General features: G+C 53.6%; 1 protein-coding gene across 1 annotated transcript; it reads left to right on the forward strand.

Moving 5' to 3' along the window:
* Positions 1-827: 827 nt before the first annotated feature.
* Kcnh4 (potassium voltage-gated channel subfamily H member 4) lies at positions 828-18,780 on the forward strand. The gene is made up of 17 exons (XM_027947199.2): positions 828-1,045; positions 2,870-3,103; positions 3,428-3,574; positions 3,691-3,818; positions 4,646-4,889; positions 5,208-5,365; positions 8,204-8,411; positions 9,765-9,959; positions 10,387-10,586; positions 12,316-12,565; positions 13,153-13,397; positions 14,084-14,122; positions 14,325-14,677; positions 14,948-15,054; positions 15,658-15,731; positions 16,902-17,589; positions 18,550-18,780. The coding sequence occupies exons 1-16, from the start codon at positions 970-972 to the stop codon at positions 17,280-17,282; spliced, it is 3,039 nt and encodes a 1,012-aa protein (XP_027803000.2). The 5' UTR covers positions 828-969; the 3' UTR covers positions 17,283-17,589; positions 18,550-18,780.
* Positions 18,781-19,130: the final 350 nt, after the last annotated feature.

Below are 19,130 nucleotides of genomic sequence, written 5' to 3' on the forward strand. Positions count from 1 at the left end.
TGAAAGGCAGCAGAGGAAAGTGAGTTAAATTAGGACTGTAAGAAGAGGGAGAACAAGAGGCACTCCCCCTTCAAGACACTCATTTGTGCCAATGATAGACATTAAGCTACAAAATACTCACAATAATTGCATAAGGTAAGAATTATGAGCTCCATTTTACAGATGAGGAAAGCAAGTCTCTGAAAGGCTGTCAGACAAATAGTGTCCAGATCTAGAATTCTATGTGGCGGACTCCAAAACTCTTTTCATTTCAGCCTGCTGTGCTCAGAAGTAGAGCTTGCCAGGGTGCCCTACGTAAGATGAGGCAGAAGGCAAGAGCTACCTGCGCTTCCTACGAGTTGGGGTTCCAAATCATCCCCTGTGTATTCCCATCCACAAAACTAGCCTCTTAACCCTTGGTATCTGACACTGGAGCACAGGGGGAATGCTGTGAAATATCCCAACTCCGGCAGGCGGCACTGTGTATCGGATACCAAAAGCGTGGGCAGCACGCGGGGGAAACCCATGGGGTGGAGCCACAGGAACAGCCAGGGAACCACACGTGGGGGCGTGGCCACCATGGCAGGAGGGCGTGTCTGCTAACCAAGCCCTGCCCCACCACTTCTGGCCTCCCCTCCCGGTGGGCGTGTCTCCAATTCTTTCCCCGAGAGACACGCGTGGGCCGATCCCCTCTGGGAGGAGGGGTGCTGGTATCGCTGGTGGCCCCTCCCCGTGTGAGGCACGTGGCGGGAGCGGGCCGAGCCCAGGGGAAAGAACCTGACCCGCAGGGAGGTGGGGGGACCGGGGCGGCGCCGAGCGAAGCTCAGAGCTACTGGGTTCAGAGCAGAGAGGCGGCTGCTGCGGCAGCGGCGGCGAGAGGGAGGGACGGAGGCAGGCGGGCGCATGGGGTGCCCAGGTCCCGCCGGCAGCGCGCCCCCTCCGGCCCGGCCGCGCTGATCGCTCAGCGCCTCGAACCCTCGCCCCGAGGCCATGCCGGTCATGAAGGGGTTGCTGGCCCCGCAAAACACCTTCCTGGACACCATCGCCACCCGCTTTGACGGCACGCGTGAGTGGGGCGGAGGCTGCGGCTGGAGGTTCAAGCTGGGGGCCAAGTATCCTTAGGGCCAGGTCAGGTCTCCTGGATGTGGTGAAGTCGAGGAGAGAGAATGGAGTTAAGGGTCGAGGGACTCCTGAAGCCTGGTGAAGAAACAGGGAGCGGAGCGCCCTTTGAGGGGAGGAGGGGAAAGGGCCAAGAGCTCAGGGAAGATGGGAGGGTCAAGGTTAGGAGGTGTGACTGGAGACACCAGAGGCTCTATAGGCGGCAAAACTGAGAGAAGATTTGAGAATCACCTACTTCCGGGCAGAGCTGGGCTTGGAGGCGTGTATGGGGGGTTATCTGAGACCTGGAGGTGAAACGAAGTGGCCGGGCGTTCTAGGGACGACTCCTAGACGATTCCAGCTCCCTTTTACCCCACAAAAAGGTGAAAAGATCAGACTTCGGCAGGACCTAGCATGGATTAAGGTCACACGCCTCCAAATCGTGGGGCGTCTGTGTTTAAGATGGTTGAGGCGGGAGGGGGCGGTCCTTGCGATGGAGGGAACTCCCAGCTCGCCCACCGGAGCTCGGGTCCCAGGTTCAGCACCTTGGACAGCCACACAACTCCTTTCCGGCCTCTTCTCCCGCCATTCCCTCTCTCTACTCTGAAGCCCAGAGATCTCCCCCTGCCCGCCTAGGGAACCCTGACCTGGATCGGGAGGGTGGCGGAACGGTACCCGAGGGCGGAAATCGAGCCGCCGGTGCCCTACCCGCCTCCCCCCACACACACCTTCCTTGTTTCCATAGCGCCCATCACCGAGGCAACGGGCCCTGGGATGGAAGAAGAAGGCTGCGCCCAGGGCCCAGTGCCTCCCAGGCACCCTTAGTGTCCCCGTCAGCCATCCCACTCCCTGAAAGTCACCTTTCCTAAGGCCCCAGAACTAGCTGTGTCTTAGGGCCCATCCCTCAAGTGATTGTGTCCCTGGATGACCCACAACCTCCCACCCATTGGAGCAAGAGGGGGCCAGCTCAGGTTCTGCTTCTGGAGGTTGCTGAAATGCCACTCTCATTGCCCTCCCCAGTCTGACTTTGAGCAGTGGGGGCAGATCCCCTGAAAATAGCTAAAGGAATGCTTAAAAGTGGACCTTTCCTGGAAGACAGGAATGAGGACACTTCTCATCACTGTCTTACCCCCACACTAAGGAAATTTATGAGTTTGGAAAATTTCTGCCTTTTGGTTTCCTAACAATAAAAGGGTGTGATGTCATCAGAATCTTTGCCCTGCTCCCTATAATAGCATAACAGGATGGTGGCTATGGATGTCCTTCCAAAGCTGAGTGAATGTGGGGGAATCATTTTACCTTCTCACAGTAGCACTTACTAAATGCCAGGGCATGTCCTCCCCAAATGAATTGATGTAACTCTCACAACAACCATGCAAGGAAGGTACATTGTGTCCCACTTTACAGATAAGGAAACTGAGGCACAGGAAATGTAATTAACACAGGTCACAGTCAGTAAGTGGCAGGGAAGTGTACTGTAGTCCATGCTCTTACCCACCATGCTAAGCTGCCTTCTACAGTCACACCTCACCAGCTTGAAGGCAGGGGGATGGACCACATGGCCTCTTGGGATTTCTTCTCCAACCTTCTAGTATCCCTGCCTCATTTCTAGGCTTGAGTTTTTATCCCTTTGATCTATCTCTTGTCCTTATTTCAGAATATCCCAAAGGAGGATCAGGAACCACATGGAAGCCCAGGAAGCTGGTTCAGTGACCCCTAGCTACAACTTGGGGCCCATCGGAAGTTAGTTCTTCTCCTGGCCTGGACTTACCTTGACCTTTACCTTCCACAGACAGCAACTTCCTCCTGGCCAACGCACAGGGTCCACGAGGCTTTCCCATCGTCTACTGCTCCGACGGCTTCTGTGAACTCACAGGCTACGGCCGTACTGAGGTCATGCAGAAAACCTGCAGTTGCCGGTTCCTCTATGGCCCAGAGACCAGTGAGCCAGCCCTACAGCGGTTGCACAAAGCCCTGGAGGGCCACCAGGAGCACCGAGCTGAAATCTGCTTCTACAGAAAGGATGGTGAGAGGCCCAACCAGCCCTGTAGCCCTGCCCAGACCTCACCCAGAGTGCACTGGGCATAGTAGAAGCCTAGGAGCGCTCCTCATACTGTTACAAGCTGACTATGGGACTGAGTGCATTCCTAACCCTCTCTGGACTTTTATTTCCCCATCTGGAAAATGAAAAAAATTAATCAACAAAATCTCTGGGGTCCCTTCCATCTCCCAAAAGGAAGGTAAACCTTCCAAAGAAGGCCTTTGACTATGTCCAGCAAACAAGGGGGACCAGGGAGAAAGATGTGGCATGAGGCTACTCACTCCTCCCTCCCTCTCTCCATGCCCACAGGCTCAGCCTTTTGGTGTCTCCTGGACATGATGCCCATCAAGAATGAGATGGGGGAAGTTGTGCTGTTCCTCTTTTCTTTCAAGGACATCACTCAAAGTGGAGGCCCAGGACTTGACCCTCCAGGAGCCCATGGGGACAGTAATCATGGTAACTGCAAGCCTGGGCAGGAGGCATGAAGTCCTTGCCTAAGGTCACATAAGACCTCTCCCACACAGCATCCTGAGATGTGTCCCAACCTATCTCCATGCCCTTCTTCCCAACAGAAAACTCCCTTGGTCGGAGGGGAGCCAGCTCAAAACTTCGGTCCACCAGGAGGCAGAATCGGACTGTCCTACACCGACTGACTGGTCACTTTGGTCGCCGGGGCCAGGGAAGCATCAAGGCCAATAATGTGAGTCCCCCCCATCCAACATCTGCCAAGTCATCCAGCCTTAATTCCTTGCTACTGTCTCCCTGTTTCCCTGCCTGCAATCTCTCTCCACTGGCTCATTCCTCTGTCCACCCACTTCCCTTATACTACCCTCTGCTCCATCCCATAGTCCCCCACACCTCCTTGCTTCCTTAGGTGACTGACATTTCTCCAGTGATATGACAGGGATGAGGCTCTAGCAGTATTACATTATCTCACCCTGAACAATGAGGTTATATCAGTGGGCTGGGTGGGGAAATGGTTAAAATCACAAGCTGCTGTGGTCCTAGGGAGAAAGCCCCCGTTTTTGTGGGTCTGGCATCTTGCCCTGAGCACCACCTCCAAAGATCCTGATAAAGCCAGGGGATGGAGTCTCCTCTCTATAGTCTGTTAAGGATCTAGGGAGTGTGGTACGTGGTGCTAGCCTCCCCTCCCCTCAGGACATGCCCGTCACCCACCAGGACTCCAAAACCCAGGAGGAATTTAAGGGAGAATTAGTGACCCTTTAAGCTAGGGCTTGCATCCGATTTGTCATAACCTCATTCTCAAGTAGGGTGAGAGTCAATCCTTATAGATACTCCCCACAAAATATGACTGGTTAAAAAGGGGGTCTGGGCAGTAGCTTAACAGAGAGAAGGAAATGTCAGGTGCTAGGCTCAGAATCTCTCTCCACACATTCTATCTCAGACTCTCATGGTTGCCCTTGAAATACCCACCATCGCCCTTCCCCCATCCCCTGCCCCTCCCTTCCCTCAGCCTTGGCTCTTTTTCCCCCTAAGAGTCCCCAACTGCCATCTCTCTCCCTTTAGAATGTGTTTGAGCCAAAGCCATCAGTGCCTGAGTACAAGGTGGCCTCCGTGGGGGGATCCCGCTGTCTCCTCCTCCACTACAGCGTCCCCAAAGCTGTCTGGGATGGTCTCATCCTCCTTGCCACCTTCTATGTTGCGGTCACCGTCCCCTACAACGTCTGCTTCTCAGGCGATGACGACACTCCCATCACTTCACGACACACCCTTGTCAGTGACATCGCTGTGGAGATGCTCTTCATCCTGGGTCAGACCCCCTGCCTTGCTGACCCTGGAGGGTGGGCTGTGGGGAACCATTCAACCCAGCCTCCCTCTATCGTGGGCCTGCAGGACCCAGACCTATCCCTTTCTGGGTCTTTCATTGATTGTGTGCCTTGCCCCTGTTAGCCTTCAGCCTTGTGACCTCACCTTTCTAAGGACCAGCCAGAGCCCAATCTTTCTCCATTCCTGCTTCCTCCTCCATACTGGGTTCTCCAAGGTTCATTCCCATCTTCCCCAGCCCCTTGATCCTTTGGCCTGCTTTTGCAGGCCAAGGCTGCTTAGTAAAAACCTCTTGCTCCCTCAGATATCATCCTGAACTTCCGTACCACCTATGTGTCCCAATCCGGCCAGGTGATCTCTGCTCCTCGTTCCATTGGCCTCCACTACCTAGCCACCTGGTTCTTTGTGGATCTTATCGCCGCTCTGCCCTTTGACCTGCTTTATGTCTTCAATATCACCGTGGTGAGTGACCCCCATCCAACCATGTGCCCTAGCCTCTGAACTTCTGCATGGAATCTCCCAATAAAGCATCAATCCCAAACTCAGATGTATTCCTTCCCATCAACCCATCTGCAAACTTTCATCAGCCACCTGCTGTAGGTACTGGGCTGGGTACTGGAAAGGATCTGAGAGGGTCTGTGCTTTTGGAGAGCTCAGCTCACAATCTTTGAGGGAAGCTGAGACAAATGAAAAGCTAACTATGGCTACCAAGGCGGCATTGGTCTGATGCCAGATGAGTGGTACTTTTCACATTTTTTATTTAACAAACAAATGATGAGCATTTAGCTGTCTGCAAAGCACTATGTGGGGCATGGTCACTGTGGGGAAAAGGGACAAGGATTTAGTCTCCAAGTCTCTGTGTAGGTGAGGGGGACATCAGGGACAGAAGAGGGTGAATGGGAGTAGAAGATGGGGGCCGGGTATTGCTGCATGGGAACTGGACTGACCTTGGAGATCCAGGATGGAACATGACCCTGTGCAAACATGATCTGAAAGCTGGCCAGTGCCCAGGAGGCAGGAGCACCCACTGGGCAGAGGCTGGGGTGGTCTGGGCAGGCAGGGTTCCTGAGGGAGGTGGGAGCAGAGCTAGGCCTTAAACCGTGAGTAGGATTTGGCTGGCAGGAGACGAGGAGAGAGAGCAGTTGGGGGAGTGCAGTAAGTCAAGCCCAGGAGGTAGAGGCTATGGGGTGGGTTTGGAGACCCAGCATTCCAGGACCTGGGTCCTCACCTGGGACTGCCTGGAGATGCCCTAAGTGGTTGGCACACACCAGGTCAGCAGATAGTAGGTCTCCTGGAATCCAGGTGAGGCAGTCCCACCCTGTGTCCCTAGGCCCCCCTTGGCTGTTGGGAGGGGAGGTGGAGAGCAGCTTCCCTGTGTTCTCCCTGCTGCACTCAGCTATAGCAGGAAACCACCTACACGCAGCCGGATTTAACTAGCCGCCAACGGGCTGTGGGCCTCTTCTCCTGGCAGTGCACATGTGTGTGCATGCTCCTACACACGTGTGTGTGTGTGTGTGTGTGTGTGTGTGTGTGTAAGTCTCCCCAAGGCTCCGGCCATTCTGAACAGGGCTTCCCTACCCATCCCCAGGCATGCATCCATCCCTCTGTGCCCACCAGGCAGTGTCAGCCTGGCAGATGGCTGTCCTTAGGGGAGAGCCAGAGCTGCAGGAGCCTCTGCCCTTCTCTCACGCAGTCCTCCTTTCTCAGATACCTTCGGGAACACTTTAGAGCTCACTACTTTCACTCATATCATCAAATGAGAGATTCACTGTAACTCTTCAGGAAAGGTTCTCTTGTCTGTCTTCTCCAGGTGTTGACAAGAGGCTCAGAAAGGTTAAGCAATTTGTTGGAGGTCACACAGTTAGCAGTGGCAGGCAGGAGATTAGAACCAGATCTTCAGACTCCAAGTCTAGTAGTCTGGTATACCCACCTCCCAGGTAACCTGGGTACCTAAGTGAGTGGTTTAGGGGAGATGAGAATCAATGCTGAGGGGCCAGAGAGAGAGAGAGAGTGGAAATAGAGGAGGTGTAGGCACCAACAGAGCCAGAGACTTAGAGTTAAACCAGGGACATACCAGTTTGAAGAGATTCCGAGGAGGATTCTTAAAGGTGTGAGGCCCCCGGGGCAGGTGACTGGGAGAATCCCTAAAGGACTCAAATTTGGAGCCAAGAACTCTGGGGGCTGGGGAGAGCCCATGGCTCACACGGGAGAAACAAGGCCAACTCCTTTCCAGTTCCTTCACCTAAAATGAGAGAAAATGGCATGAGGTGGTCCAGGAGCAGTGTAGGGCCGGGGCTGTGGGGAACGCTCCTGGAGAGGCCCCTGCTAGGGCAGTAGGGGTCTTCACATCACATCCCAGAGCCTCCAGCTCCAGCTGCCAAGCTGCGCTCACCCACAAAATGAGCCCCCACCTGCTTCCCATCTCCAAGATTGGAAGAGCAAATTGAAGTAATAACTATTATAATGAAAATAGGAGTCTGGGGGTTGGGGTATAGCTCAGTGGTAGAGCACTCGCCTAGCACAGCAAGGCCCTGTGTTCAAGCATCAATACTGCTTAATAATAATAATAATAATAATAATAATAATAGCACTTGGGGTAGTATTAGTGAATGCTCACAGGACCCGGACTAATAGCCACTGGCTCCATCCACCTCTAGTTTAGCCCAGGAGCCCTCAATCCCTGCTCTCCTTGTCATCTGCAGCTGATCCACAGAGGGAAGGGTCCCTAACCTTTTCTAGTCCTGAAACTTCTTGCCTGTTCCCTCCCCACCATGTTTCTCTGTGTCAGTTGCCCACCAGTGACAAACAGCTCTTGCCCACAGTTGATGGTGCCTAGGACACTGGAACTTTGAGCAGGGTTCTTGAAGAGATCATTCGGACTGGCTCCTGAACCACCCCACTTTGCTGTCAGTCAGCCAATATCTGAGTCTCAGCTCCTTTTTTCCTGTCTGTGACATTGAACAAATCATTAGCCTCTCTGAGCCTTAGTTTATTCATCAGCAAATTGGGAACAATGATAATCAAACCAAAAGCACACATTTTTTTTATGAGAACGACAGATGCTTAGCACAGGGTCTGGCATACACAGGAAGTCCTTACCTGGGGGCTAAATATGCTCTTTCCCCACTGCATTTCCTGGCTATTTTCTCCGGACACCAGGGATACTTTTCTTTTTGCAGCCTCACCTGTCTCCAGGGTGTTTGGCAGGAAGGGCCTGGGTGGGGACCCAGGGCTATGTGAGGGCTCTGAGGAGGCGTGCCTGCTGACATCCTCCCCGGGCCACCACCCTCACCCCTGCAGACCTCGCTGGTGCACCTGCTGAAGACAGTGCGGCTGCTGCGGTTGCTGCGCCTGCTGCAGAAGCTGGAGCGGTACTCGCAGTGCAGCGCTGTGGTGCTCACGCTGCTTATGTCCGTCTTTGCACTCCTTGCTCACTGGATGGCCTGCGTTTGGTATGTCATCGGGCGCCGGGAGATGGAGGCCAATGACCCGCTGCTCTGGGACATTGGTGAGCCACCAACCCCAGACTTCCTACCTGTCCTGCCTGATCCCCAAACTGATACTCACCATCAGGACTCACCACCCCCCAAACCACGATCCCCCATTCATTCAGCATACATGCCGTGAGCTCCTTCTGGATCAGGCATGGGAATAAAGTCAAGGGCTCTGCCTTTCGAGGAAGCTCAGCATAGCAGGGAAGTAAGTCAGCGATAAGTGACCAAAACACAGTGTGGGAAACACTCTGATGGTGGGGGATTGTATTTTGGACAAAGGAAGTGGCATATGCAAAGATTCAGAAAGAGCTTGGCCTGTCCCTATCACTTCCTCTTTATCTAGGCTTAAAGGCCACTGACCAGGAGCTAGCCCTCAATGTTCCCCTAGAGGGCAGGTCAGATCTTGAGGAATTGTCCTTGATACCTCCTGTCCTTCACCCCACACCCGGCCCACCATGTCAGATACTACCTCTCAGTATTCCTTGGGTCTGGCCTCTTCTCTCCATCTTTTTTGCCCCTTCCCTCACCCCCTCTCTTACCTGGGCTTCTACAATGGCCTCCTACTATCTCCCTGCTGGTAACTTATCCCTTCTCAATTACCCTTCTCACTAAGCCAAAGTGGTCTCCCAAGAATCAATGCTGACTTGCCACACCCTTGGCTTGGACTCTTCCAGTGGCTCCCACTGCCCTTAAATGAAGTCCACACCCTTTGCACTCCCTGGACAGCCCGGCACCCCCTATTCCCACGGCCCTCCCTGTGTCCCATGCTCTCTGGGCTGCAGCCACTCTGGCCTCCCTCCTGGACCTAAGACTTACTGCTTTTCTCTCTGGGCCTTGAACATGTTTTTCTCCCTGGGATCTGCCCTCTCTTCTCTCTCATCTCTTCTCCACCTAGGTGAGTTTTCTGTTCCTTGCAATCTCAAGTAAAATGCCCTGTCCTAAGGTAACCCTCAGGAATCCCCACCCCCAACTGCTGACTGAGTTGGCTCTCCCTCATCTGTTATGATTCTTAATTAACACAGCCTATGCTTCAGTAACTCTCCGCAAACCAGTGACGATTTACTTAATTCTCTATCCCCTCTAGATTGTACCACGGCAGGGAGGCACACAGCAAAAAGAGTTGAAGGGGCACCCGAACAGTCAGAAGTGTAGGGAGTGGTAGCCTTGAACTGCGATTGTAGCCAGTTCACCCTGGCGATGCCTGGGCATAGGCTGCTCTGTTTATTTTCTGTGGCAACCCTCGAAAACGGGCCCTGCTTTCCTCTGCCTCTGTAAATACTTGCCCAAGGTCGAGCACAGGCAGCTCAGGGACACTCGGTTCTCTGCCGCTCACGCCATCGGGCCTCCCTCCTTCCCTCCACCCGCAGGCTGGTTGCATGAGCTGGGCAAGCGGCTGGAGGTGCCCTACGTGAACGGCTCGGCGGGCGGCCCGTCGCGGCGCAGCGCCTACATCGCTGCGCTCTACTTCACGCTCAGCAGCCTCACCAGCGTGGGCTTCGGCAACGTGTGCGCCAACACCGACGCGGAGAAGATCTTCTCTATCTGCACTATGCTCATTGGTGGTGAGAACACAAGCCCACCATGCTTGGGGTCCCTGCAAAGCCCTGTGTGCCCATGGGGAAACTGAGGCCCAGGGACAGCAAACTGTCCACTCGAGTCCTGACCGTGGTGTATTCATTTCACTAACGTTTCCTCAGTGCCCACAACTGAGTCCACAAAGAGCCGTGGCCTCTTTTGAACCAATGGGGAACCCAAGTTCATGACTTAATGGGGGGATCATGGAGGAGCCTCCAGTCTGACGCCTCTGTGACCCACCCCCCTATTTCCTGCATCCAATGCCAGCTGGGCATGTGGGAGCCTGCTGCTCTCCTGGACTCGCAGACCCTTCCAGGGCAGGATGGGTGTGAGAGCATGGGGAGGCTACCGGGGGGGGGGGGGGGGGCACCTCAGGGGTGGCGGCCCCTGACACATTGCCTATCACTGCCGCAGCGCTGATGCATGCCGTAGTGTTCGGGAACGTGACAGCCATCATCCAGCGCATGTACTCACGCCGCTCGCTGTACCATAGTCGTATGAAGGACCTCAAGGACTTCATCCGTGTGCACCGCCTGCCGCGCCCCCTCAAGCAGCGCATGCTTGAATACTTCCAGACCACGTGGGCGGTCAACAGTGGCATCGACGCCAATGAGGTAGTACAGCTGGGGTTCCCGGTCTCAGCCCAGGTCCTACATGTGGCAGTGCAGGGGGAACTGGGCCACTGCCTCTCCAGGTTTGGAATGGAGGCAGATAAGGCCCAGGGAGGGGAGTGCTCTTCCCAAAGGCACTGCACCCAAACTAAGTCCAAATCCTTTTTCCCTTGCACTTGAATATGGGAGCCAAAAGGGAGCTTTGGATTGCACTAATGCCATTCTCCACTCAGACCATGTTTCCTGAGCACCTGCTCTGGGACCTCAGTGCAGGAAGTAGGGAGGTTAGAGATGATTACATCCAGCCCCTGTCCTTAGAATGGTGGCAGAGGGAGATGGGTAAACAGAAAACCAGGCTGTGGCTAGTACTATGCAGGAGGATGTTGGTGCAGTAGGGCCCTTGTTGGGTCTGGGCCCAGAGTAAGGAAGGTAGCCCAGGAGAGGGGACATCATAAAGAACAAGAAGGAAATCAGCCTTCTAACAGGAAGGCCATTCCAGGCAAAAAAAGAAAAAGAAAAGAAAACGGGAACACAGAGCAGGAAGCGTTGGTGAAAGAGCAGAGTTTGTTCCTTCAGGGAACTGCAAGTAGTTGAGAGAGGTTTCAGGAGTGTGCGAATGCTGTGGGGGCGAGGCGGGAAGGAGTGTCAGCTGGGACTGGGGAGGCTGTAGCCTCAGCGCATGGATGGCTTTGAGTTTAAATTTTATCCTGCTGAATCTTTAGGCTGGACATGGCACGGGGACGAAGAAGGGAATTAGTTGGTATGATACTTCTGAGGGAAGGATCCCTAGGACTGGGTGGTTTCCAGATGGTTGCAGAAAAGGAACTCACAGTGACTCCCAGTTGTCTGGCTTGGACAGAAGGGTGAGATGGAGGCTTTACAGGAGGAAGACTGAGCTTAGGAGTGAGGGTGAGAGTCCAGGCTTAGGCCACGAAGAGGGTGTGGTGCCTGTGGGAGATCCAGGTGGAGGTTGCCCAGAGAGTAGTTGGAAATATAGGTCTGGACCCCATGTTGGGGCTCAGGACTCACAGGTATAGGGGAAGCCAGGAGCTGGTTGCCATGATGCAGGGAGATCTTGGCAAGTGAGAAGCAAGCTGAGGGATGAGCCAAGCAAGGAGTCTGGGAGGAAACAAGGAAGGGGCAGCCAGAGAGATGGAAAGAGAAATGGGAGGGAGTCCTTCAAGGACCCAGAGGAGACAAGAGGGAAAGGTCAATAAACCAGAGTGGCCAAGGGGCAATAATATGAGGACAAAAATATAGACAGTAAGTTTGGCCCTGGGAGATCATTGGTAATGTTCAAGATCTAGCATCATCCTTTTACAGATGGGGATACTGAGGCCTAGAGAGAGGAAATCGATTGACCAAAGTCCTCAGGGATTTAAGAGCAAAGTTGACTCAGTCTCCTGACTCCAGTTGAAGCCATTCCTACCATGGATGGCTCTTGACTTTGTAGGGTTCAGTAACCAAGACACATGAGGGACCAATGTGTGTAGGTAGCCATATGCAATGGACAAAAGGGATAAAGCCTGGTTTCTGTCCCAGAAGTGAGGTTGGAAGGTCATCAGCAAGCACCTGTGAGGTTAGACACACGAAAATCTCCTGAAGATCTCTAATGGGTGACTTCAAAGCAAGGGCAAATTAGCACCCTTGCCTTGAAGACAGTGTAACACATTTGTAGACTCAAGTAATAGTTGCAGGGGGATGGCCAGAATGACCTATGCCCCTTATGCAGTTACTGCGTGACTTCCCAGACGAGCTGAGAGCTGACATTGCTATGCACCTGAATCGGGAGATCCTGCAGCTACCGCTATTTGGAGCAGCAAGCAGGGGCTGCCTGCGGGCCCTCTCCCTGCACATCAAGACCTCGTTTTGTGCTCCGGGCGAGTACCTGCTGCGCTGTGGGGATGCGCTGCAGGCACACTATTACGTCTGCTCCGGCTCGCTGGAGGTGCTCCGAGACAACATGGTGCTGGCCATCCTGGGTGAGGACCCCTCATCACCCACCACCTACCATGGAACTTTCCACAGGGCTTGGGGATGGCCAGGAGTCTAGGTAATGGGATGCTTCTAATGGATATCTGGAATGCAGTTGAGGAGCACACTGGGTCTTTTCACCCTATTACCGTCCCTCTTGACCATTCCCCTCCCACTCTCTCCTAATGCCTTTGGCTGTCCCTCAACCTATCCATCTTTCTCCAATGACTGTCCCTCAAGTCAATCAATCCTTTACCATTGTACCATTTCCCAATTCCATTGCCCCTTCCCTGTTGGCCCAAAACTCCATTGACCTTTCCTTTTAACTGACCTCTCTGGTCATTCTTCATTGATCACCTAATTCTATTGATCATTCCTCCAGCTCACATCCCCATAGATTTTTCTCCCAACCTCACCAGTCATTCTTCATTCAACCTTTTCTCAGTTCCATTGATTATATTCACCAGTCCTCTTGATTGACCCACCTTCGACCATCCTTCAAATGCACTGAGCATCTCTAACCCATTGACTACCTCCCACTGATATCCTATTAGTTCCTTTGCCCCAGCTGACTGTCCCCATCCTTTACTCACAGGGAAGGGGGACCTGATTGGGGCAGATATCCCTGAGCCTGGGCAGGAGACTGGGTCGGGAGCAGGCCCAAGCTGTGTGCTGAAGACCAGCGCTGACGTGAAAGCTCTGACCTACTGTGGCCTGCAGCAGCTGAGCAGCCGAGGGCTGGCTGAGGTCCTGCGGCTGTATCCTGAGTACGGGGCTGCCTTCCGGGCTGGCCTGCCCCGGGACCTTACCTTCAACTTGCGTCAGGGTTCTGACACCAATGTATGTAGAACTCTTATGGCCTCCACCCACTCCAAGTTCCCTTCCTTCAAAGCAGATCTCCCTCAGCCTCAGAGAGGCTCAGGCATCTCCTTCTACCCTGAAAATGTCATTTCTCAACATCAGGCACCTTCTTTACCTGCTTAATATCTTCCAACCCACTGCTGCATTGGCCATCACCAGCCCTTGGACCATCTCTGCTGCCCATGTCTGTTGAGCACCCCTCGGCCTCAACCCACACTACTTCAGTCCTCCACAGTGCCTCTCCTTCATATCCCTCCCTGAATTGCCACCACCCTGAGGCCTCTTCTTCTCCATTGTTGTCCCAATGTCTCCTGAGCCTACTTTGTTTCAGGCTGGGTTGGCCTGGATTTTATACCCTAGGCTTTTTTTTTTTTTTTCCTGGTGGTGGTGTTGGGCATTGAACCCAGGGCCTGGTGAGGCAAGCACTCTATCAACTGAGCTATATCCCCAGCCCCAACCTTTGGTAGGGGCTTTTGTCTGCTACTTCTCAGTCTCCCTTTGCTACTTAGGATTCCTCCAAGTCAGAGTTTGTGGTGTCTGACTCGATTCCACAAAAAGACCCCACAGTTCTCAACCCCTTAACACTGTTGGGTGGGACTAGGAGGGGCTGCACTAGGGAACTGGGGAAGTGGGAGTTAACTTGAATCCCCCCCATGTCCCCACAGGGTCTTAGCCGTTTTTCCCGATCCCCTCGCCTCTCCCAGGTAACACCCTCCTTCCTGGGTGGGGGTGAGGTTGCTCTGGGAAGAGGTGGGGAGTGAGGCCTCCTTCCCTTGGCTTCTCTGATGCAGGGAGAAGGGAAAGGGAAGGGGGGGGCAGCATGTGGTAGTGAAAAGGCTGTGACCACCTAGTCAAGGGGTCCGTTGTTCACCTTCTTGTGACATTGGCTGCACCCTCTGTCCATAGCCTCGTTCGGACAGTCTTGGCTCCTCCTCAGACAAGACTCTACCATCTATCACAGAAGCTGAGGGTGGCACGGAGTCTGGGGGTGGTCCCAGACCCCGACGGCCTCTCCTGCTGCCCAATCTCAGCCCAGCCCGGCCCCGGGGCTCTTTGGTCAGCCTTTTGGGTGAAGAGCTGCCCCCCTTCTCAGCCCTTGTCTCCTCTCCTTCCCTGTCCCCATCAACTTCCCCTGCCCTGGCTGGCCGGGGCCAGAGCCCTCCCCCACATGCCCCCCCCAGGTGCACTACTGCCTGGAAGCCTCCCCAGCTTCTCATTCCCCCACTGGGAACCGTTGGACCTCCGGACCTCAGTCCCCGGTGAGATGCCAGCCTTCCCTGCCTTTCCCATATCCCTGATGGCTTCCAGAACCTTCTATGGCCTCCATCCCTAGCATTCCAACCAGTGCTCCTTCCTATCTCTGCCCCATTGGCCCACCCTACCCTTTCAACTACAGCTTACAGCCCCATCCTGCTTTGACCACTGCTCTTCCCAGCTCCCCGGTTCTGCTGCCCCGTTCGCTCTCCGCCTGCTTTGTTTTGGCCCTTGTGCCTTCCCCACGGGGCTGATGAGTACTGCCCCATCCTCAGGATAGTGGATGGCATTGAGGACTCTGGCAGCACAGCTGAGGCCCCTACATTCCGGTTCAGCAGGAGGGCTGAGCCCCCAAGGCCCCGCTTGCAGGCCCCCTCTACAGGTAAGGGGCAGCAGTCACTTCAGCTCACATTCACCCATCCATTTATCCTTTCATCCCTCCATCCATCCACATGCAGTAGGCATGGACCTTGTGTCAGGCGCCACCTGGGAACACACGTATAAACCAGACTGAGCCCTTGCTCTTGTGAAGCTCCCTTTCTAGTGGGAAGACACCAGTGTACATAGATAAACAATTCTAGAACTAGGTGCTAAATTCCGTGATTGAGACAAGAACAGGACTGTATAATAGGAGACGAGGGGACACTTGAGTTGCTTCTTAAAGGGTGGGTAGGACTTTGGTGGAACAGCATAACTGTTAAAAGACATGAAGGCAGGCAAACCGGAGGGCTGTTTTGTTCAGATGACAGAGAGAAGCTCCATGTGTAGAACTGGGGGTGGGATCAGGCATGGAAGAGCAGGGGAGGGTGGGAGAAATTACAGGGCCTTACGACCAGCCTAAGGAATTTAGGGTCAGCTCCCTGACCCCAGAACTCTCTCTTTCTTGCTCCCTGCCTGCCTGGTGACAGAGGGGTCTAACCCAAGCTGTATGTTCAGATATTCATGCTTCATGAACTTGCCTGCATTCCCTCACCTCATTCTGCAGGTACCAGACCCAGCCAGGAATTGGCCACTGAGGCTGAGGAGGTGAAGGAAAAGGTCTGCAGGCTGAACCAGGAGGTGGGTTGGGGCTGGCTTTCCCCCTCCAACCTTGAATTGGAAAGCAAGTCTGGCTCTGGAGTTCAGAAAGTCACATTAGCTGGATGACTTTGGGCGAATCACATAACCACTCTGAACTTCATTTTCCTCACCTAAAAAATGGGAAAAATAATAACATGTTTTTCCCAGAGTTGTAAGGATGAGAGTGCATATGTGCCTGGTCTAGTCCCTGGCTCATCACAGATATTCAGTAACAGTTGGTGACCCCTCCAACTAGCTCAGGGTTTCCAGCCTGCAAAGAAAAAGGACCTCTTCTCCAACTTCCCTGGCCCCCACGGGACTCTCTCCTGCCTGGGGCCATCCAACTAAATCTGATACTCAAGTCCTTTTCCCTTACCCAACTCTGGGAAATGAGGGTCTAGCAGCTGTGTATGTTGGGGCCAGAGAACAGGGAGGCTGAGAGGTCTTCAGGCCTGAGGATCTGGGCCTAGATGACTGAGTCCTGACAGGGAAGAGCCCAGATCCTCTATGTCAAGGTGTTACCTCTACCTCCTCCCCAAGAGATTGCAGTGCTGTCAGGACAGAGTGAACAGACCCAGCCCTTGGGACTCCTTCTCCCTGGGCTCTGACAAACATCAGGCACTCCAGAGGGTGGAGCCTGGGCTGGGGCGGGTCCTGGGCCCTGAGTGAGGCCAGCCCCTGTTTTGTAAGGTTCTAGGCAAGTGGTTCCCAAACCTGAGTATCTCTCAGAACCACCTGTTAAAATGCAGATTCCTGGGCCGTACCCAATTTGGGCTGTCTAGGGCGAGGCCCAGAAATCTGCATTTTGATAAGTTTCTCAATTGATTCTGCACTCATTACTTTGAAAAGCATTGATGTAAACACTTGAGCTCGTGTGATGGGTTCACTTGATGTGTCTATTGCTTCACAGCTACATGGGTCTCTTTGAGCACATTTTTCTACATCTTGTAAAAGCAAGGGAGAGGGGATAATATCGCAGTGTCTGCTGCCCAAAATCCTTTTTGGAAAGAGCCTGAGTTATTTACCTCTAGTCCAAAAATACCCCTTCCCTGCTTTCTTCCCAGGGTGGCCTGATCTTTTATTGAAGAGCTTTGCAAACTGTAGGGGGAGGGGAGGTGTGTCTGGTTATTGTTGTAGCACCTGTGAAACAACTTGCTGTGTTTTCAACAGATCTCCCGCCTCAACCAGGAAGTGTCTCAGCTGAGCCAGGAGCTGCGGCATGTGATGGGCCTGCTGCAGGCCAGGCTGGGTCCCCCAGGCCACCCAGCAGTCTCAGCTTGGCCCCCGTGCCCTCCTTATCCCCAGCAGAGACCACCACACATCTCTCCTTGTGTGTCTGGACCACCACCCAACCTCCAGGATACTACGCTTGCTGAGGTCCACTGCCCGGCCAGTGTGGGAACAGAGGAGATGGACCTGAGACCTTCCATGTTGGCCCCCTATCCTTCAGAGCCTGACCCTCTGGGACCCTCCCCAACGCCAGAAGCTTCACCCCCTACCCCAAGCCTTCTGAGGCAAAGCTACCAGTCTAGGTCAGACACATTCCACTGACCCCGGCCCCAGGCCCAGGCCTGTCTGGGGTGGGCATTGCTGCCTGCTATCCAGGGAGGAGCTGGGCCCCTTGGCCTCCTGCCTCGGGGTCAGCAGCCACCAGCTGGTCTGGTTGGCTCTGGATTCTCTGGACTTTTTAACAAAGCGTGGTCACCTCGACCCTGTTCCCTTTTCCAAATCTTCCCTCATCTTTCTCTGTGAGGGGAGCCACCTGAGGCCGTGGAATCCAGCAGGCATGAGATGGACTGTGGTGCCTTTGGGCTGGGCAGATGAGATGTCCTATTTTCTCTCCAGGACTTGGAGGCAGGTAGAGATTGGGGAGCAGTGGGGATGGGTAGGGGCCCCAGATCCAATCTGGGAAACGAAGGCTGAGGCGAGTTCAGGACTCAGCAAGAGAGACAGACAGTAGAACTCCATTTGGGACACAGCTCAGTGATCCTGTGAGGTCTCTGTCCCAGTTCCTGGATCCTTTGCTGGAGACCCTGAGAGCAGTGTCACTTTGAGAGGGTTAGGTTTCAGATTCTGGTTGGTATTTAAGCAACCCAGGACACTTTAAACCTCCCACTGTCAGCCTAGACTGGAGGGGCCCACCTCATCCCATAGCACACACAGGAAACCAACTGATACCACCAGAAATGTATTCTTTGGCTCTCAGAGGTTTTTTGTTTTGTTTTGTTTTTTCAAAAATACAAATTAGCTGCCAACATTAAAAATCAAGACAGAATCACATGAAAATCTAGTACTCCAGCTTCTCTAAAAAAAATGTAGGACATCTGGCCACATTTTGCCAACATCTATCTGTCAATAATCAGTAATCACCTGGTGTTTGGTACAGCTGTTCTCTCTAGATGGGATCTAAAGTCCCCATTTCTTTGTGGCTCCACATTTCTTTTTCTTTTTTTCCTATACTGAGAATTAAATGCAGAGGTGCTTTACCATAAACTATATTCCCACCCTTTCTATTTTATTTTGAGACAGGGCCTGGCTAAGTTACAGAGGCTGTCCTCAAACTTGTAATCCTCCTGCCCCAGCCTCCTAAGTAGCTAGGTTTATAGCAGTTCCCACATTTCTTGATCATCTCCTGATACCTAGTTAGCTTCTCTTGTTTGGATTCTTTGTCTGGTCTCTGTGTGTGATTGGAGTTTGCAATCCCTACCTTAAAGTAGGTTCCCAAGTCTTGTGCCCTTTGGGTGTTTGGGGGGCCCAGTAATGTCTGTTTCTCCCCCTAGGATTGGGTCTGTCAACATTTGTTTCTGTCTCTCTACAGGCTGTCACTCAAGGTGGTCTCTTCTGCTGCCAGCAATTCAAAACATTCCCAGAATCACTCCCTATCCTGCCCCCAACCCCAGACTCCAGCCAAGCCTGTTCTTCCCCATATCCACCTGGTCTCATTCAGGACCTGGACTTCTCAAAAACCTGCCCTGGTCTCCAGCTTTCCTTTCCCACCCAGCACCCTGGGCTCACTTTTGGATAGGAAATAAACTCTTTTATTTTTGTAGTTGTTGGCTCTGGCTGTTTCTGGGGGTTGGTCCGAGAGCCCCAGGGCTTTGGAGGAACCAATCCAACAGTCACTCCTCACCATACCCCGGGGGCCTGTTGCTGTCTCTAGGAAGGGCAAAGGCGCCAGCCAATCCACTTGGCACCACATTCACGCCACCAGGGATCCCCAGGGATGAGGGAGAAACCTTAATGAGTCCCTAAGGGCCTGCTATACACTCTCCTTCCCACCACCCAGTCACAGTCACAAATAAACACACAGTATATGGGAGGGACAGTCCTGGGTCAGGCCCACTGCCAGCCTTGGAAAAGTAGGCTCAGAGGACTACCTACCTCTCCTGTATAAGGAAC

The sequence above is a fragment of the Marmota flaviventris genome, chromosome 17 (assembly GCF_047511675.1).
Source record: "Marmota flaviventris isolate mMarFla1 chromosome 17, mMarFla1.hap1, whole genome shotgun sequence".
NCBI lineage: Eukaryota > Metazoa > Chordata > Mammalia > Rodentia > Sciuridae > Marmota > Marmota flaviventris.